Source organism: Cryptotermes secundus, unplaced genomic scaffold (assembly GCF_002891405.2).
Source record: "Cryptotermes secundus unplaced genomic scaffold, Csec_1.0 scaffold602, whole genome shotgun sequence".
Classification (NCBI taxonomy): domain Eukaryota; kingdom Metazoa; phylum Arthropoda; class Insecta; order Blattodea; family Kalotermitidae; genus Cryptotermes; species Cryptotermes secundus.
Window position 1 is genome coordinate 330309 of NW_019739219.1, and position 22201 is coordinate 352509.

Genomic DNA, 22201 nt, shown 5'->3' on the forward strand with positions numbered 1-22201 from the left:
AAGTTTTTTAATGCTCAAGCATGTGGTACACATAACAACCACTGTGTTTTAAAGCATTATTCTCGGCAGTAGCTGCAGGGGCAAACACTCCTTGTTCAGGTGGACAAAACAATGATTACGTAATAACTTACCACTCGACTTGAAATCGGAGAATTGTGCAAAATGCTAAGCTGATACAGCCTTTCTGAATAAATTGATTTGCACCCGCCCCTTGTTAAATGCCGAGCCCAGAGTTTGCCTCCTACTTTCCTCCGACTGTAACAAACAGAGGTGTGACCGTCAATTATAGGTACAGTTCTGTTCAAATCAGTACATGAGGTACAGTCTATTCAGAAAGAATGTAAGACTAACTATTGCAGACAGTTTTTCTTTCTTTTGTCTTAAAAGGCAGAGCGTTTGACTGGTTCTGAAGGGTGCAAACGGGATGAGTTCATCTACCATCCTTTCATTACGTACTGAGTATTTGATATGAGATGGACAGCAAAGAAAACACCGGGCCCAAAAGTTCTATTGTTGCATGTGTATTCATTCCAGCGGGAAAAATGTTTACCAAATGTTTCACCAGGCCGTGAAGACCTATAGGGTTGTGAGCCGTCGAGGCTCCCACATTTTCTAGACCAGTGGTTCTCAACTTTTGTCAGACCGCGGCCCAGTAAATTCGTTTTTCTATAAGACGAGGTCCCGGTATCGGGCCGTGGACCGGCGGTTGAGAAACACTGTTCTAGAAAATCGGCTCATAGATTTCGGTGAAGTTTCCAGCCTTAAGCGCCGGCCGCCATTTACCGCCCAGGAAGATTCCTGGTACTCATTTATGTCAGATCATGAGTTGACCCCAGGGCCATAGTGCGGCTTAAAGGATTAGGCCAATTGAAAAATTCAGTGACCTCATCGGGAATCGAACCCGCGACCATCCGGCTTGTAGCATAGTGCCTCAACCAACTACACTACTGCGTGACCCTAAATTAATATACCTAAAATTTTGATTAGTGGTAACGTCGGTTTTAGTTTGAGTATTATGTTTTTATTTCCTAAATTTTGGGTATATTTACTTTATAAACTACTATACCTAATAAGCCATAAATTCAAATTGATCACTCTATTACGCTGAGAAATTTCCTCTTGGCGAAGGAAAATTTTGAAGTAAAGGTGAAGTTTCCCCTGCGCTTAAATAATTAAGCACTGTACCACAAAGATGTAAGGGGAAGTGGAGGTATAACCCTACCATTCACAATCTCGGTACTGGATGGAGGTGGGTGGTCAGCTACAAACCAATGCCTCTTTAACCCCACGGAAAGATTCCCTGGTACCCACCGGACACGATGCTGGGTGAACGTCAGAGTAGGTCTGGACGCTGTGAGCAGCAGAAAAAAAAATCTTACCCCTGCCGGAAATCGAACTCCAATTCCTGGACCACACAGCCGTTTAACACAAATTTCCTCTTTTGTATCATGTCTATGTCCTTTGCCTATTATTCAGTTATCACTGCTGGTTCTTTTATCGCTGTTAAAGCGACCGCAGCGCAAAACTAGCCACTCGCCTCCATCAAGAGCCAAAGTTAAGAATGCCGGAGTTTTTCCTTCCATTCCTCTGTACTTCAAGACGTGACACTTAGACGGGGAACAGCTATGCTTTACATTTACCCTTACCTTTGTCCGAACACTTATGACAACGTTGAAGCATCACGCCATTAAACTGACGGGTGAATGGAGGTACAGTTCCACTATTTCTAACCTCGACACAAGTTGGTGTGGTTAGCTTCATACCCTTTCTACACCCGCCGCGAAACAGCTTTCAGTTCCCATTCGACAGTAGGGTGAATACATCCCAGAGCCTGTCTGGATGTTATGGAGAAAGTCCTTTGCCCCTGCCGGAAATCGAACCCCAACTCCTCGGTCCCCCAGCGCGTAGCCCAGCCGCTATACCAACGTAACTGTTCCGGGTCCTAACAATTTAAAAAAAAAATTAAAACAGCTGATTAACTTCGAAAAGACACTGAGAGCAGAAATCAGCGAGAAGGGATTCCCCTGACGGAGACAAACCGCCTGACGCATGTCCGAATATTTATAGAACAGAAACGAGCTGTAGGAGTCACAAGGCCAGCGAGGAGGGGATTCCTCGAAGCAGAAGAACATCGGAAGACCTCAGAGAACACTGCCTTGCTGTTGCGTAACAGATTCTATTGTAAACCGGTCCCACAGGTTGTTGAAGAAACTTATTTTCTTAGCAATAAAAACTGCAGGAGTCAAACTAAACGCCCAGGAAAATATATCGATCTAAGAAAAATGAACACAGCAATTTAAACTAGAATTTCTGGGAAGAACTAATGGTCTACTTTCCCTTTATACGACACGGACCGAGTAGAAAACGATGCCTCCAAAAATTCTTCGTTCCCGCGGGAAAGTATTTACCTAGTTGTTACCTAGCAACGATATGGGGAGACGTAGACCACAGACTCTCCTTTGATAGGACACGGACTGCACAGAAAATGATACGTCCAACAATTCTTCTACTTGCACATATTCATTGCAGTGGGAAAGTGTTAACCGAACCGTTGCCTAGCACCGAATGGAAGAACATTTAACCGAGCCGCTGCCTGCAATGATAGGAGGGACATATATACAGACACACAGACTGATGGGAGGTTTTTATGAAGTACACCGCTGAGATGGGCTCAGTCGCCATGTCTTAAAGACTTAAAGACTTAAAGTCTTAAAGACTGGATCGGGCATTGAAAAGTTTATGGGGGAGGATACACAGACACACAGACAGCATGGAGTATGAAAGTAGGTTAAAATATCCCCCCACCCCCAAAATGCACAAAATATACCACTGTTTCATAATTTATTTTGAATTGGAACAGCCCTGAGGACGTAAGTATCACTGTGCCTTTTGTCATATGTCGCTGCACGTGTAAAATTAACTGTCAAGCAGTTGTGACTTTTGTAAAATAAAATAAGCGAAACAGGTTCTTGCATTGCTGATACTGGACGTGTGAGGTTTTCTTTTTGCGCTTGGGGCGGAGGCTCCATGGCGTATAAATCGTGCATGGGGGCGCTGACAGTCTGAGCACATGGCTCCAGAAACTTTACTGCGCTAGCAAGGGTCCAGGAATTCTCGTTAGTTATCTTGCTCAGAAAACCCCCCATAATGCGTTCCCTCCCCCGAGTAAAAGAATTGCATACGCATACAGAGTAAAAGGATCAATTTTTAGGAAATTATTCATTTTTCGAATTTGGGGTAAGATGACCATTCGGAGATTGCAATCTGTCTCCGTCCTCAGGTACACAACTTCCTTTGTTGGGTCTAGTCCCAATCTCCGAAGAAAGGGCCTAGGGATACAGACGGAATCCAGTACGAGAGAAGATGAATAAAATAACTTTATAACGATGGCTAATATCCCAAAACAAGAAGTTCTTGCAAGAACCAATCTCCTACTTTCCTTTGATACGACGCACACTGCACAGAAAATAACGCCTCCAAGAGTTCTTCTTCGCTGCAGGTTCGCGTTTACCAAACCGTTGCCTAGCAACGATAGGGGATACACACACAGAACCAAAGACTCGTCTTTGATGCAACACGAACAGCATAGAGAATGGCGCGTACAACAATTCTTATACTGTTGCGTGTATTCGTTGTTGCGGGAACGTGTTCACCGAGCCGTTGCCTAGGAACGAAAAGGGGGATAAACATACAAACACACGGACTGATGAGAGGGATTTAGAAAGTACGCCACTGAAAAGGGCTCAGGTTCCAAGACATACGTACCAAATTTCATAAAGATTGGTTCAGGAGTCCGAAAAGTTGATATGGGGGATATACATGGACACAGACAACACGGCGATCATATAAGCATACTTCTATTTTTTCAGAATATGGAAAGCAGGCTAGAAGTATACGAATATATAACAAAATTGTGCAGGCGACAAGCAGAAGTCGTACAAAATCATCAGAATGAACATGTTCGTAGTATAAGACAAGGCGAAGCCAGACATCGAAAATATAAGAGGTTTTAACTTGGTGTCGGTCAAGCTTACAACCGTTCAAGTGACTAAGCTGCCGTTGTAGCATAAGATACGTGAGATTGATATCATCTGCTCTGCAAGGCCTGCACTGACAGAGGATTTGCATACAGTGCGATACGTACACGTGACAAAGGCAAAGAGAAAACCCCATCCTCTCATCAGAGAGAATATTTCATACGAAATATGATCATATGGGTTCAGTTAACATGAAAAAACTGTGGTCGTGAACCTCGAGGGGCTTGGCACCAAGACGAACTGATTGACCGTAAACCGCCTGTTGCAAATTAACTCTGAACATCTCTAGTAATTTCACTTTTCTGTCTTCTTTCCGAAGGCTGAAAGCAGAACGTCACTTATGCTACTTGTTGACCTCGTTAATTCCTTGAAATTCCGGTATAAATATATTCAACCTCTAACAGTTTGTCTTACACATGCATGCCCACAGGTCTGTAATGGTCTGATACAGTGCTCTTATTAAGAGGTGAATCAGATGAAAATTATCCTTGGGTTATTTAATTACACAATTCGAGCACATGCGTTCAGAATGTCGTATGTCATTCGGTATAAAAACTGGGTTATGAGCTGGAAGAACGAAGAATCGTGAGTTCAATTCCCGCACCGACAAGATATATTTCTCTTACCCTGCAGTATCAAAACCGGCTATGAGGTCACCCAGCTTCCTGTCCATAAGAGGGGCTCCTACCATCCACCCAGGTGGCTTCATGGCCTACCGCTGCATTAATCACAGAGACACAATAACCTTCTAAACTTTGCAGATAAAGGTAAAGCTATCCATGTAACCGGCCATGGGGATCATAGGGTTGTGAGACGTCGAGGCTCACACATTTTCTAGACAAGTAGCTCACAGATGGCGGGGAGTTTTTCAGCCTTACGCTCCGGCCGCCCTTTACTCCCCCAGGAACCTTCCTGGTACTCACTTCTGTTAGAGCATGAGTCGACCTCAGGGATATAGTAAGGCTGGAAGGATTAGGTAACTTGAAAAATCCAGTGACCTCGTCGGGAATCGAACCCGCGACCTTCCGGCTTGTAGCATAGTGCCCGACAAACTTTGTAGGTTCTAACATTTGCTTCTGAAACAATGAGGAAAAAGGAAGGTTTGAATCTAATAACAGAATCTAAAGTAAATCAATTAGGAAGATTAAATGGATCTTGGAGAAGACCTAATGTCTTCCACTGACTTTCATGAACCGACATTTGTGAAAGGTGGAGTAGGACCATCTTATTGCAACCTTCACCGTTCACATAATTGTTCAATAGTCTCAAGCAATATATCTCATACAGCGATTCTATAATGAAGATTACATAATCTCTTGTGGATGAAACAACATTATAAACGTGTCATCTGTAATCAAACTGCTGACACATCCATGACTTCACGCAGTTAAAATTAACGTGTGTTTTCATTAAAACAGCTCTTATAAACAGGCCTACAGCGTGGTGGTCGTTCGATGGCCTTTCCAGGTATGCAACTAAAACAAATATTGCAAGTCGTGCCATGGCTGAGGCGGTTAGTCTCTGGCTTCCCACCGCGGTGGCCCGGGTTCGAGCCCAGGTCAGGTCATGTGGGATTTGTGATGGATAACTTGGCACTGAGGTTTCTCCGAGTACTTCGGTTTTCCCTGCCAATTCTCATTCCACCGACTGCTCCACACTCATCATCTATCATCCGGGGCTGGTACAGTAGGGCAGTTAGTGGCCGCAGTACCAAGTCTCACTCCACCCCAGGAAACTTAAAAAAAACATACACACACACAAACAATGTAAGATATGAAGACCTCACGGCCGTTTCCCCATTATGAGGATCTGAAAAATATGATTAGCTCCTGATGAAGGAGCCAGAGATGGTCCCCGAAACATCACTCATATTTAACTAACGGCCAAGTACCCGAGAATAATTCACGTAAGAAATTATGGTCTATGGAGTCTCAGAACCAAAATAAAAAGAACCTCAGAAGTTCATGGCTATGAAGCATAAAATATGATACAAAATAACCTGAGGAAACTCATGAACGTGAGGTATGCAAACCAGCACAAAATTGTTTCGGGAACTCAGGATTACGAAGTACCAAAATTACACAAGATGGCCTCAGCACGTACCAAATCGTGTAAAATGAATTTTGGATGTTCACAATTACGAAGCCCCAAAACTGTCACAAATGTACTTTGAAACTTCACAATCGTGGCAAGATAACAAAAATGGTACAAAACGGACTTATAACCCTGAATTTCCGACATCCAATGTGCTCCAATTCTGAAAAATACATACAAAATTTATGGTGAAGACAAGTGGCAGAAGGAAGCACGGGACAGGGGGTCAGACCAAAGGAAAACTATATGATGTGGGTGCGACATCTGTGGGGTTCCGGGGACAGTCATGGCGGTGCCCCCTGCACACGTAGACGCGTGTGTCATGCGCACGACATCGACCGTCATGTGTTTCGTGGTTTCGGACACAAACACTTTTGTTTTTGTTCACGGAGGCCTTGGACTTGAGTGCGAACAAGTGGCCATGACCTCATTACTGCCAAGTGCTCCTGTTTACACGGGCAGAAAGCTCTGTTCACACGGGAGAGTTTGAAGAACTCGTGAGAGCTCTTAAATTAATCGGATCTTGTGTCTCGCGCAGTTTTATTTAGCTTCCAGCACTTACCAACAAATAACGTTTGCGCTTGTTGGGCCGTCTTATGACAAGATGATTTGATTTCTATCCCCACATGTTCGCTTACGTGGTTGTACTCTAACCTCGGTCTCCTCAGCTGTCTGCATGTTGTGAAACACGTTAAACTGAGCTTCCATCTCTAGAAACTTACCATGACTTTTTATAGGTTGTGCGACACGTGCTACTGATAGGTAGGTGAATAGCACGTTACGATGAAGTATACATTTCTTCAGCTGATGAAAATTCTAGATAGGGAAATAGACTTCAATTTGTAATCTCTTTCTATACAATAAAATCATAATGCTACTGGGTGGGACTGAGGACATATACACACTTTTAGCAGGCAACACTAATTCTCCCAGTAGGTGTATCTGACAACAACAGTCTGTCTGTCGTCAACTGTCATCATTTTTCATCATCATCACTGGCATGACAGCCACTTGTGAGCCCTGGTCTTCCTCAGGATTGCTCCCCATTCTTCTCCATTCGATGCTACATTCCTCCAGTTCTTTAAACCCAAAATCCTTATGTCCTGCCACACACATTCTTCCCATCTCAATCTTGGTCTTCCCGCTCTCCTATTTCCTTCTGGTTTAGTATTAAGCATTTTCGTAATCGTCCTATTCTCGCCAGCACGTATTGTGTGTCCAGCCCATTCAAGCCTTTTCACCTTTATAAATCCAATAATGTCTGGGTCATTAAATAGTTTGTATAGCGCACGGTTATACCTCTTCCTCCATATTCCATTTTCTTCCACTGGCCCAAAGATATATCTCAGGATCCTCCTTACAAATATACTTAAGTCTTTCATCCGATCTTGGCAGTGGCCAAGTCTGAGGCATAAGATAGCACTGATCTTATAAGTACTTTATACGTCATAGTTTTGGGTTTCCTGAGTATTAATTGGGATTTCAGGTGTTTCCTAAGGCCATGGAGAGTCATCATTTTTCATTAAATACAATTACGTGTATGTAGATGTTCTTGAAACACATATCTTGTGTATTTTTTCATTACTAGATACTGTGATTAAGCAGCAAGTGCTGTTGTGCAAGCATGTGACTATAAATGAATGTAAATGAATTATTAATGTTAGTACGCAAAATTCGGAAGGAGGCCGAGATAGCGACTGGCTACGGGATGGATGGCCGAGGGGTCGGAATTCGAGTTCCGGTAAGGTCACGAATTTTCTCTTCTCCACGTCGTCCAGACTGGCTCTGGGGTCCACCCAACCTTCTATCCAACGGGCACCGGGGACTCTTTCCCTGGGGATAAAGCGGCAGGGGCTTGAACCACACCACTATCCTACAAGCAGTGCCGAGGCCAAGAAAAGTGGATTTATAAATCCACTCCCCCATACGCCTTCATGGAGTAGTGCTTAATTAGTCAAGACAAGGGACAACTTTTTTTTTCATTGGCGCTACAGCCCTCATTTGCGCCTGGGCCTACCTCCATGAACTTCTCCGTTCACTTCGGTTTTACTAGAGCTTACACATTCGGTAGGACTTCTTGGGCGGGTGATCAGCTCGTCACAAGGCCTATACCTGTTCACTAACACAGAAAAACGCACACAAACATCCATGCCCTGAGTGGGATTCGAACCCACGATCCCGGCTTCCGAGCGAGCGAAGACAGTACATGCCTTAGACTGCTCGGCTACCGTGACCGGCAGTGTATAAGAATAATATATAAGAATTCAGTTCGTGCCTCACAGGAAACAGATCCGAACCCACGGTCTCGGTTTCCAAGCGAGCGAAGACAGTGCATGCCTCAGACCGCTGGGCTACCGTGACCGGCTAGGGACAACTTTGCTTTAAGTAAATTCCAAAATATCGTCTAAATAAGTAAATCATGACTTGGACTCATTACTGTCCTATCTAAGCAGCATGAATGTATGAAGATGAAGTGCAAATTTGTTTCCTCCATTTATTATACTCGTAAATGAACTGCAGAGTCTGCCATAAATATGTATGTTCAATAAGTACCTGCTCGTGAATGAGTTGTATTCGTTGCTGTTCACTTCGGTATCATTCTGATGCTTGTACTGGGGTCTCACTCGGGTCTCTCTGGTAGAGTTCAAGTGTCACTAGTCCCTCTATTCCGTAACACACCGAAGTTTATTCTTAATGCTAGATGCATAACAGCCTATTACAGTGGCCGCGCGGTCTAAAGCATGAACTGCCTTCGCCGGCTCAAACACTGGGATCATGGGTTCGAATCTCACTTGAGGCATGGATGTATGTGTGTGTTTATTCTGTTTTTGCTGTCTTGTGTGTACGTAGCGGCCTTGCATTGGGGTCCTACCGGCTGTGTAAGAAACTGAAAAAGCGGCCAAGGTCCAAAAGGTTGCAAAGCCACACAGAGATACAATAATCAATGAGGGCAGATGACCTCCATGTAGCGAATCCATTAGAGTACCACCCGAATAAACAACCTTCTAACTTCAGCACCTCTGTATTTGGTTCGTAGGGAATAAGGAGTTCCCTTATTATCACTATCATAAATAATTAAATCATTTTAAAACGTGACACAATTCAAATATATCGTGGTATAACTTGTTCAAGGCAAGAACTGTGAAGCCATCAGACACAGCCGTTGCTAGGGAACGGCTGTGGAAACACGTCGCCCCTAGTCGTCCAATCCGCAGCCTAATCACTACATGGACTGAGTTATTTTAACTTTGTATGAGTACTTCATTCTGGGGATATAAGAGGAGAAAGATTGCCGAGGGAAATATCTGAAATTCCCGGAGAAAGGAGACAGATCACAACGAAGAACTTCAAAATTTCCTTTTCACCAAATAATTTTATGGTGATCAAATCAAGAGAGATCAGACGGACGGGGAAAATTAGTCTCATTAAGTATGTAAAAAAATGCATAAGAAATTTTAGTTAGAAAACCTGAGAGGAAAGAGACCTAGGAATAGATGTGAATATAATATTAAAATAGGTATGGAGGAAATAGGATTTGAGGTTATGGTCCGGATATGCTTCCGTGGCTAGTTCTGATGTACGTATATGAGTGTCTCACGATGGATTATTTTCGTAGTGACTTACGTTTTTCGTCAACATCAGCGCCAATGTCAATATCAAGTTATAGGCCTCTCCGTCCATTTCGTCCAAATTAAGATCTTTTCCAAGACTGAGAAGTCTAAATTATTTTATTACCTCACGAAATAACCACAATCCCGCGTGGGAAATTATCTTTCGAGTTGCGAAACCAAGTCACATTCTAGAAGATAGTAGGTTCATTCTTTTACACTGAAGATGGCAGTAGCACATTCATAGGTACACATCTAATATACTACATGGTGTCCATCATTCATTCATTCATCAGTAATCTGTCAAGACGACAGGTCCACAGTCTCTTCCAAAATAGTTCTTCCACTTGATGCGATCTAGAGCTTTCTCTTTCAAATGAAAATATCCTCTTCTGTTCCCAAGGTCATCCAGCATCTTCTTACGTCTTCTTCCTCGTCTTCTGGTCACTTATATCCGCCCCTCTATCTTTCCTTCAATAACTTCTTTTAGAAGGCAGTTACCGCGCAAGATATGACCAATCCAATTAGCCTTCCGTTTTCTTATTTCGTGTAGGATATTCCTCAGCTCACTGACTCTAAATAACACTTCTTCATTTCTCACATAATCGGTCCAACTGATCTTCTCCATCCTTCTCCAACACCACATTTCGAAGTTTTCCAGGTGTTTCTGATCTACTGCCCTAAGTGTCCATGTTTCAGCCCCATACAAAGCAATGCTCCAAATGTAGCATTTCACTATGTGTCCATTCCAGAAAACAATAATCTTGGTAGTCACTACTGTAAGACTCAAATCTCACAAAAAACTGATTTCCACATGTTATACGTTCGTGACGTCTACCGTTACGTCATCACCAGAAGGTCCCTAGATAATATCGCACTGAATGATATACTCCATCTGCTATGGGAACGAAGGAGCGTCATCGTCAGTTAGTGACGTAGGTCGTTACGTCATCACCAGAAGGTCCCTAGATAATATCGCACTGAATGATATACTCCATCTGCTATGGGAACGAAGGAGCGTCATCGTCAGTTAGTGACGTAGGTCGTTACGTCATCACCAGAAGGTCCCTAGATAATATCGCACTGAATGATATACTCCATCTGCTATGGGAACGAAGGAGCGTCATCGTCAGTTAGTGACGTAGGTCGTTGCGTCATCATTAGAAAGTCACAGGATTCTATTTTCAAGCTACTTCTGGTATTCAGAGGTCGGAAGGAAACTCAAACATAGTCAAGCAGAAGTTTTACTTCCGCAAAGTTGCCTACACAATTATGACGTGCCCCGGTTCGTAAAGGTGAGTTTCGTCTCCGCTGCGCGGTCTGCACGAGCCATGATTCTCAGTACCAAGGCACATTGAATGTCGATCATATCGTATGATGGGTTAAATTTACCGTGTGCCAATGCCGAAGCCATCAAGTGACGGACCGTTACCACTGAGTGCGTAAGTGCCACTTTCTCCTACAGGTGCCACTCCAATGCAGACGTACTTCAGACAGAGCCTGTCGAAACCGCAGCGACTGTTGATCGCTTTTCACTTTTGTCTGCAACTTCTGTTTCCAATGCAATTTAAAAATGGGATGTCAATGCCTTCGCCCGCTCGTACACTGGGGTAGTGCTTCGAATCCGACTTGAGACATGGACGTCTGAATTTATTCTGTGTTTGTGTTGTGTTGTGTATGTAGCGGCATTGCGCTGGGCTGATCCCCCATCCAAGGAGTCCTACCGACTGTCTATAATCTTGAGAAACTGAAGTGAAACAAAGCGTTTCACGGTTGTGCTATGCTCCAGAGGGAGAAAGAGGCAATATGAATGAATGAATGAATGAATGGATGAATTAATTAATTAATTAATTAATTAATTAATTAATGTGCTTATGTCTGCGACATTTGTTGAACATTGATTTCATTATTCCTGAACAGGTTTGTCCTCTGGGATTTAACGACCTGTAGCCCGATCAAAATTCACCGACGTTTCGGAGCCGATAATCAAAGCACCATCGTCTACTCCTCTCCTTACTCTTGTTGGTTACTGAGTTCCTACCACGGCATCTCTCCGAATAATATTTCCCACGCCTGTCTCGATGAGTTCGCTCCTTGCTATTTTCTGTCTCAGCACATTTTCCACCAGAAAATCGTGGTAATACCTTCCTCCGAAACGTCGGCGATCCTCAACGTGACTACATGCCATGGCTACTCCTTATAGTTGCCACTGTTAGACGTTCAATGTAGCATTTTTTGTTCTGTTCTGTAACATACATCTTGTATCTGCACCACAAGAACATGATATCTCTTTGAAGTAACTAAATGAAACTTACATACTCTTATATGGAGATGATAAGAACACACACTTTGCATACTTTGTGATGTCACTTCCACACAGGCTTAGCTTAGAGTACAAATTTGTTACTGTAGGCATAGTTTTCTGTTTAAATATCATTTATCACCTGTCCTAAGTCAAATGTATATAACCATCCATGACTCACGCTGGTGCATCTATTCTTGTGCTCTTTCTGTTCAATCCAGTATAAAAATTCACGTGTTACCTGAGGTGCAAAAAGTTTTCCGTTCCTAGAAACCATATCCCAGAGAAATTTTCACTGAATATGTGCACAGTGTTAATTTATTTATGAGAAACCGAACTGCGCTGATAGCCGTGACTTTGAGGTCTCAGGCACGAGCTGCCTCTGCTCATTGAAATACTGGGGTCGTAGTTTCGGACCCCGCGTTTCTCCTCTGTTTGTGTGGTCCTGCGTGTAGGCAGCGGCCTGTGACAGACTAATTCCCTGTTCAAGGAGTCCTACCGACTGTGTATAGATTAATAATGTCATAATTAATTGTGAATTGGGGCAGACCATACAGAAAAAGTGCTCAACCACCGTTCTATAGCGAGTGATTTCCCAATTTGTATGGAGTAAAAAAACAATCGTCATTTTATGGGTCGCCTACTTTTAACATTATAGAATTTTTCATTATCTCACGGTGTGTTTACGATGGGGTACCCAAAAGAAACCGAACTAATTTTTTTTTTTTGTGGGCAGAGCNGTCGGGAGTGACTTGGAGCTCAGTTCAGCGAATTTTGACAGAAGATTTGGGAATGAAAAGGGTGGCTGCGAAATTCGTACCACGACTGCTGACTGCTGAACAAAAACAAGGTCGCGTGGAAGCATGCTGTGCTTTGAAAGACGAGTCCCGAAATGATCAAAACTTTTTTTCAGCGTTTTGCTGAGGTGAAGGAAAAAAACGACGGAGGCGCTGTCAAGCATATCAAAAGATGAATTTAGACAATGTTTTGAAAAATGGAATAAAAGAATAGACAAGTGTATTAGTGTAAGTGGAGAGTACTTTGAAAGGGATTGAACGTTTGTGGTTAAAATTTAAATAAATAAGTTTAAAAAAATAAGTTCGGTTTCTTTTGGGTACCCCCTCGTATGTGCTTCGAATTGTTCTTGCAATAAAGAACGATAATTTCCTTAGTTGAATCATCCGGATGTTATTTTTAAGGGTCACGCAGAAAATGTCCCGTGAAACACAAACTGAATTTTTAAACACTATTTACACGTACTTGACCGCCTCTATGGTCTAGTGGTCAGAGTTCCTGGGTTTGATTAACGGCGCTACCAGATTTTGAGAGAGGATTTTTGTGGGAACGCCAGAAGGAAAGAGACCACCAGAAAGGCCAAAACGTACGTGGGTGGATAATTTTCAAATGCATATTAGAAAGATAGGATGAGGTGGTATGAACTGGATTGATCTGGCTCAGAATAAGGACCAGTGGAAGGGTACTGTGAACACGTTAATGAACCTTCGGGTTCCATAAAATGCTGGAAGTTCTTGAGTAGCTGCACAACTGGCGGCTTCTCAAGAAGGTCTCAGCTCCATGAAGTTAGTTAGTTAGTTTAGTTTATACAGAGGTTTTCTGTCAATATAGGCTTGTGCAGCAGGTTATGTAACTATGCTGAACCTGCAATTAGCTGACCAATTTTTACCATTTGCCCTCGCCATACAGACTTAGAGTGGACCACACAGGAAACAGTTCTTTCAAAAGTTCCTCTATTGTTAGGTGTTCATTTGTTGCCGCGGAAACATGTTTACCGCGCCGTTGCCTAACAATGGTCGACTCTCCTTGTTCCAATATTTCGGCTTTCAGCCATATGTCGCAATATGAACGCCTTCACTGTAATAGGAATTAATAGGTTTAAATAACGAGCGATACTATACGTTTTTAGGTACTGCCACAGTACGTCGGTTGGTCTCCTTTGTTGTCGATCGTAACAGATGAATACAAAGTACATCAAGGTCAATAAAATTACATTATGTGAATTTGTCCCACGGTTCGAAACCTCCTTGAAGCATGGAAGGTATAGTAATGTCACTAGTTTCATAATGCCTTCCTTCTGTATGATGACAAACGCACCGAAACTGATGATTCTTGTGTACTGAGATGAATAATGCACTATCGGACTCCCTGCCCTTAACGTCGGTGTTGTGGACACGTTAGGTTAACTCAGAAGTGAAGTATAGGAAGCATAAGAAAATACTCATATAATTGTAACGTACAAATCTAGGGGTAACGTTCCCACCTCATGACTCAAGGTACGCGGGTTCAAACCCGGCGGAGGTCGTGGAATTTTTAAGGGCGGAAAAATTCAGGGAACAAGTCCTCAGGGAGGGACTTTAAGCCGTCGGTTCCGTGTCGTACATTTACGGCACGTAAAAGATCCTCATGTCTCTAGGAGACTTCTGAGCAAAATTAGGCAAAGTTTCCCGCCCAAGTAGTTTCCAATGCTTCCGGTAGATTTGGAAGTATCGGGGACCACTGCCAGCTTCGGTGGCTGAACGGCACTGATAGCGAGCACCAGTATCGGCAGGGTATGGCGACTGGTAGAACATCAAAGGGGGACGTACAATAGACTATTAGTCGCGGTGCATTGGGAAACCCACCCCCTCCAACAACAATAATAATAATAATAATAATAATAATAACGTACAAATCGAGTTGATACTAAATGTGTCTGAGAGACAACAAAAATGGGTAAGAAAATATTTGCCGGAAAACCAAAAGAAAAAAATTGGGAGTCCAAGACGGTGGGTGGGATGATAATATTAAAATGGAGCATAATGAAGGTGTGAACTGGACATATTTTGCCCAGAGCAGAAACCATACACAGTCTCTCATCAACGTGGTAATGACACTTGTAGGTTTCATAAAATTCCGAGATTTTTTATTAGTTGAGCAATTATTAACTTCTGAAGAAGAGTTCTGGTCCAATAAATTAATTAGCTCGTTACAGATTATTCCAATTTTACCCTTACAATAGGCTGAATATATACTTTGAAGGAAGCTTTAAATACTTACAGAAATTTGGTGGAGAAATCTCTTGGAAAACGTCCACTTGGAAGAAAAAGAAAGATTGGAGGGCACTATACTTCAATATAACTGGTCAGTGACCTGGTATCGAAAACAGGGCTACCTTTCCCTTCCTGTTAGGAGTCGATACCAGTCATCTTCATTACATTCAGAACTTGTTATACTCCAAACAATGGCACATAAGCCTCCTGTCCGTGTAACTGTTCAGAAGCATATACACTGAATGGCCAATATGCGTTCAAGGAGTTCCCAATGAGAAATATAACCTGCTGATCAGATTTAATAAGCAATGACCAATACTCGTTTCCTGTTAAGTTTGATTCTGTTTCCATGTAGCACCATATTGTCACGTGTTAGCGAATAAACAGGGGTTTTGGGTTGAGAATTCTCCGTTCCGAGTACGGCGGGACTCTAGAAGACGTGCAAATCTGCTGCCTAGACAAGCCCGGTCCAATAAGTCGCTGATACTTGCTTTCGGACCCTATCGGAACACGTGACTATATTTTTGTTCTTGCCAGACTTTCATGTCATTTAAAATGGGGCCATCTCTTCGACGAGAGGAGGGGAAGATCTGCTGCTGAGTGTTAAATTGCTGTTGGCCCTCGCCAGCACAATGATTTTTGGTTCTGAGTCCCATGGAACGCATGACCTACTTTCACTGTCTGATGGATTTGGGCGCGTTCAGAATGCCAACTCTGTTGCGGTCGGTCAGTTGTATTGCTGCCGGCCCTCGCCAGCACAGTCTTCTCGACATCGATAACAAAGATATCTGTTCTCTTCTAGATACGTACGTGTTTACAAATGGGGCAATCACTCTGACGAGGAGGGGGGGGTCAGTCTTTCTGTGATGGCGCTACGTTTGTTGCACCGCAGTTTCAGCACGAGTGTATCTGCGCTGTCACGGCGTCCAGGTCACTGTGGACTCAGAGCACTCTTCATCTAGCCCAGTAAACTGATGCTGACCCTCGCCAGCACAGTTGTCCTTGGCTTCGCGCCCAGTCGGCAGGCACAGCCACATTTTATTATTTCCAAGACTTTTACGAGTTTTGAAACAGAGCCTCTTCTTCGACGAGAGGATGGTCTGACTATTACGGGTCACTCCCACTTCTGCTGACTTTCGGTCGGTCTATTGTTGTGTGTTTATTAGTTTCCACAGAAACGTGTTTACCGCGCCGACATCTAGCAACGGCCACCTCTTCTTGTTCCATTATTCTTGCTTTCAGCCGTCATGTCACACTTTGTGGTATATTTAAGAACGCCGTCTTTAGCTGACACTATAGGCCTACAGGCCGATCACAATGGTCACGTGGTTTAAGGCATGAACTGTCTTCGTTCGCTCGAACGCTGGGATCGTGGGTCCGAATTCCATTGAATGCATGGATGTCTGTACAGACTGATCCCCCGTACAAGGAGTCCTACCGACTGTCTCAGGATTAAGAAACTGAAGTTTAACGAAAGTTTCACGGATGTCCTGTGCTCCAAGTGGGAACAACAGGGAGGCATGGATGGATAGGTAGACGGACGGACAGGCACACAGGTCTACAGAGTGGAATAAGATAATTAATCAACGGAGATGGAATAAATGGTGAAGAGGCGGTAGTGGTCTAATTCGAGGAATAATACCTGCGTTTCCTGGAGTGACTGAGGAAGATCACAAAAATATAAGGATGTACCTGGTAATGCAATGCAAGTCACAAACGTTATCACTGCATACACAAACGCATACATGGGACATACTGGGTGCAGGTTAGTATGTTTAGCGGTTGAATGCGTACCCATCACTTCAATAAGCTCTCCCGAAAAACTGGGATGAATATAGATTCAGCAATGACCGCGGATTGATATGACTTACAATATGACGCCGTGTACTCCGGTATAATTTCTCCATTATTTGAAGGAACTTGCGCCTTTCATCAAAAGGCTAGAATAGTTCCTGCACCCTGAAGATGGAGGCAGAAAATTTCTCCTAAATGGTGAAATCCTTTTACCAGAATACACGGCAATAATTTTCATATTCGCAGACGTAAGAATGTGAAATCTCAGATATATTTGTCCTTTTCCATTTGTATCTGTTAACTACCGAATAGATGTGAAACGCAGAAGTGATTCGAACCCATGTCACTCTCAAAACATGTATGTTTTAATTCGTGTGCGCAGCAGTAATGGCCTGTTACAGTGCACCAACTCTGCTTATTTCTATATGAAATATTTTACAAGGCCACACCCACGGATTTGTGAATTATTACGAAATATGATCCTTCCCCGGTTCACAAACAGCGGCTGTCGAGTCTCATGGAATCCAGTCACGATTTCTGTTTTTTTTTTACCTCCATTCCGGGGATATACCCTATCGCCTTAGCGATCACGGTCAAGACCGTCAATAATTGGTGATTCGTGATATCCTTAATGGTCGAACATAACTCTCTTGTTTATTTGCGTCTGAGGTGAAATCAAGGTAACAGAGAATTCGGTTAACAGCACATAAACCGTTTTTCAAATGTAAACACAGTTCTCCACGAAAGATACTAGAATACGTATATCCGTTGTTTTACTTTATTTAATGTCAACGAAAACAATAAGTACTACCACTGATAAAAATACTTTCTGACGTTCAAAAAAGTTTGACATTTTATTAGGTTTGACGTTTTAAGCAAATCATGCAGAAAAAGATTTTGTCCTCAAGGAAAGTCATGAGCAGGGATCGGATTTTGATGACCTGAAAATATTCAAAAAATGACCGAAAAAATCAGAAAAATTACCTAAAGGAGAAAAGGAAGAACACTTCGCTTCCATATTATTCTCATTTCAGAAAACAATGACGAAAATTCCCTAAAATGGCCAAAAATGACAAGAAATACCCTTAAAATTCCAAACATTTACCAAAAAAATACCCCCAAAATGAAAAAATGACCTTAAACCTAAAAATATCAAAAGATGAAAGAAAAACTCTATAAAATTTACATTTCTGTAACCAGCAGCTCATATCCGAGATTTATATATTTAAGAGCATCGCATAGGATACAAGAAAAAAAAAAGATGACATGACATCAAAATCCGGGTCTGGTCATGAGAAATACAACAGCTATAGCTCATGACAATAAATGAGGCAATGACGTCAGAATGATTAAAAAGCTCCATATAAAGTCAACGTCAATGGCAAAGGGCAAAGTTTTCCTCGTGCATAATTAAGCTCCATGTCACGAATATTTATGAGGGTATGGAGGTTGGGCTCCACACGCGTTTCTAATCTGGACAGCAGGAGTTACCTTCGTACTGAGGAAACAAGTATCTCTTGGTATTGGTTAGGCAAGAGATTGAATGATCCCAGAGTAGGAACAGACGCAGATCAGCAAAGAGAAATCTCTAAATACTATGTCAGAAATCGAACTCCGCAATCCTGGACATTAAACTGGCTCTCAACATCTGTAATGAGGGGCTATTTACATCCGTGAGGTCTATCTAGCTATAGCCCTACAGCCCTTTTTGGACCTTGGTCGCTTTTTCGGTTTCTAAATCTTTTTAGACAGTCGAAAGGACTCCTTGGACGGGGCATCTGCCCGTCGCAAGGCCACTACCTGCATACAGGACAGCACAGACACACAATAAACGCATACAGACATCCAATCCTAGAAATCATTTCGAACCCATGACCCCAGTGTCCGAGAGGGCGAAGACAGTTCATTTCTAAAAAAGCGCGGCCGCTGTAATCGGCAAAGTAAAGCTATCTCTGTAACAGGCCGTGGATGCCCATAGGGTTGTGAGACGTCGAGGCTCCCCACATTTCGTACACAATCGGTTCACAGATGGCGGTGAGGTTGTCAAACTTATGAGCCGGCCGTCCCTTACCACCAGGAAGATTCCTGGTACCCATTTCTGTAAGAGGGTGGGTCGAACCCAAGGCCATAGTGCGCCTGGAAGGATTAGGTCAATTAAAAAAATCCGGCATCTAACCCGTGACCTCCAGCTTGTAGCGTAGTGCCTCAATCAACTATGCTACCCCGCAAGGACTATACATCACAATGAGCTCATGCAAAACGAACAGTGGTAAGTATGTATACCTTTAGAAATAACCCGCCTTCTGCAGAAAGCCTTGTGTCCTTGATTTTAAGGAAGGGCGGCCATACAAAGCTTCAGTATATCTACTATAAACAGCACGGCGGAAGTCATTCATCCAAGGTGTAAAAGTAGATTTTCTCAGCAGAACAAAACTCAGAGTAAATACCAGTAAATCTGCACCTGCGCATCTGTGACGCCAAACTTATGCTGGCGTCTTCACGGATATGAGTTTCTGTACTCAGGGAAACTGAAACAATGCTATCCCAAGTAAGACATGGAAGCGAGCACAAATGACGAAGACACAGCAGTTTTAAAAACGGTTCTCCTTCTGTTCTCTACCAAGAATATGACGTCAGACTGACAATGATGATCCTACATTAAATATAAGGAAACAACAGCAACGATTACAGATAAAGAATTATATAAGATTACATTCAAACAGTATACAGGATGTCCCAGGAGGAAAGGTCAACATTCCGGGAGGTCATGGTATCGGTCATTCTAAGCAAAAGTGTGTATATGTATACGTGTCCTATTCCAAACGGTTTCCGAGATAGAGCTATTTCACTGTACACTGTACAGACGAGCGACACGCCATGTCCTCACACGAGTTGCAAAGTGCACTGATGCTGACGGTGGAATTTTCGAAAATGTATTACACTAGGTAAACTGTACCAGCTTTGTCACTTGAACAATAAATACCGGAATTAGAAACAGTACGTAACATCTCTTTCTTATCAACAGTTTTGGAACTGTACAGTAAAATAGCTCTATCACGGAAACCGTTCGGAATAGGACACATGTACATATACAAATTTCTTTTGCTTAGAGTGACCGATACTATGACCTCCCTGAATACTGACATTTCCTCCTGGGACACTTCGTATAAGATTACATACAAAATCTTATTTTCGCGCTGAACACAGAGGGGGCTGAATCCTTCCCTTAAAATGTTGATATTAGCACCTACAGACTACACGGTGACCTTGAAGACCATAAGCAAAGTTTTCACAGCCGTAAGAGCTCCAAAATCTCCACCTTCATGGAGCCGAGTCCTTCACGAGATGATAAAAACGCTTAACTACTAAAGAATTTCCCGATATTTTAAGGAACCCGAAGGTTCGTTACCGTGTTCACAAGAGCCTTCCACTGGTCCCTATCCTGAGCCAGATGAATCCAGTACATATCACGCAATTTTATTTCTCCAACCTCCACTTTAATATTATTTTACCGCCCACGTCTAGGTTTTTCTAGTTCATTCTTTCCTTCTGGTTTTCCCTCCAATATCCTATATCTATTCCCCTGCTCACCAACGTGCTACAGTCCTGTCAATCTCATCCTAATTGATTTTATAATTATAGTTATATTCCAATTTTTTAATAGATGTAATTGAATCTTAATGTTGTTGAAAGGAAGCAGACATTCGCTACCAGGAGCCAGGCTGCGGGTGATGTCACAGCTACAATCGTTACAAAACTTGACTGCATAACTGGCAGTCATGGTAGGTCATGGGTCTGCGAGCGAGCCGACACGGCTAAACACTGTCTGAATGTATCCTTCCTGACTCTGCACAGGCACCCTTAATGTTCACTTCGATCAGATATGAAGATTACAGCCAAGCCATTGCACTTTTCTTTTATTACTAGTGGGGTGGGACTAAGTCCCTTGTACTGCGGCCACTTCTGGCCTATTGTACCAGCCCCAGATGATAGGTGAGGGTGATTGTGGAGCAATTGGTGGAATGAAGATTGACAGGGGAAACCGAAGTACTCGGAGAAAACCTGCCCCAGCGCCACTTTTTCCACCACAAATCCCACTTGATTAGAGCCGGGATCGAACCCAGGGCGCCGCGGTGGGAAGCTATGGCGCGGCCTTGTCTAGAGGTAAGTCAGGCAAAGGAGAACACGGCCTGCAGAGCCAGAAGCCGCACTTTCCACTGCTCTTCATTCTTGCCACGGTCGCTCTTGTCCGTGACTACTACCAACTCTTAGTGCTATCATACAAAATGGCAGAATCCCGGTAGCGTAGTTGGTTGAGGCACTATGCTAAAAGCCGGATGGTCACGGGTTCGATTACCGATGAGATTACTGGATTTTTCAATTGACCTAATCCTTCCAGCCGCATTATGACCTTGGGGTCGACTCAGCCTCTAACATAAATAAGTACAAGGAATCTTCCTGAGGTGTAAAGCGCTGTCGGCGTGTAAGGCTGAAAACCTCACTGCCATCTGTGAGCAGAATGTGTAGCGAACGTGGGAGCTTCGACGTCTCACAACCCTATGGATCTCCACGCCCTGTCACATGGCTAGCTTTACCTTTTCTTACCTTCATTACAACGGTTAGACTTCATCTTATAAGGGTAACGTAAAGTGAAATGGCCGGTCACGGTAGCCGAGCGGTCTAAGGCATGCACTGTCTTCGCTCGCTTGGAAACCGGGATCGTGGGTTCGGATCCCACTCAGGGCATGGATGTTTAGTTTGTGTGTGTGCGTTTTTCTGTGTTTGTGTACAGGTAGAGGCCTTGCGACGAGGTGATCACCCGCCCAAGGAGTCCTACCGAATGTGTAAGATCTAGAAAAACCGAAGTGAACGGAGTTCATGGAGGTAGGCCTAGGCTCACTGGGGCTGTAGTGCCAAGGAAAAAAAAAAGGTAAAGTGAAAAAAGTAAAGATGTCCCTGTGATTAATTAATTAAACACCACACCATGAAGACGCGTGGGAAGTGGAGGTACAGTTCCACAAGTTTTTATTTCGGCATTAGACTGAAGTGAGTGGTTACCTTTACGAACCGGTCGTTTTACCACTGGAAGAAGAGCTTCCGGTATTCATTGGGTAGGAGGCTGAGTGGGCCCCAAGGGCCTGTCTGGAAGCTGTGGAGTAGAGAATAATTTCTTGCCCCTGCCAGAAAGAGAACCCCGGCATTTCAGCTCCTCACGCCGGCCGCCCTTTACCCCCAAGAATATTCCTGGTACTCATTTCTATTAGAGGCTGAGTAGTCGACCCCAGGGCCATAGTGTGGATGGAAGGATTAGGTTAATTG

At 43.3% G+C, this 22201-nt stretch overlaps 1 protein-coding gene across 4 annotated transcripts in view; it reads right to left on the reverse strand.

The window, feature by feature from the left end:
• LOC111871744 overlaps window positions 1-22201 on the reverse strand; it is a 141893-nt gene that overhangs the window by 20094 nt on the left and 99598 nt on the right. The window contains exon 2 of one of the 4 annotated variants that reach the window (XM_033754373.1): window positions 132-255. The exons of the other annotated variants lie outside the window; for them this stretch is intronic. Within the exon in view, the coding sequence (XP_033610264.1) occupies window positions 132-255 (124 nt within the window). The remainder of the gene's footprint in view (window positions 1-131; window positions 256-22201) is intronic. 4 annotated transcript variants of the gene reach the window in all.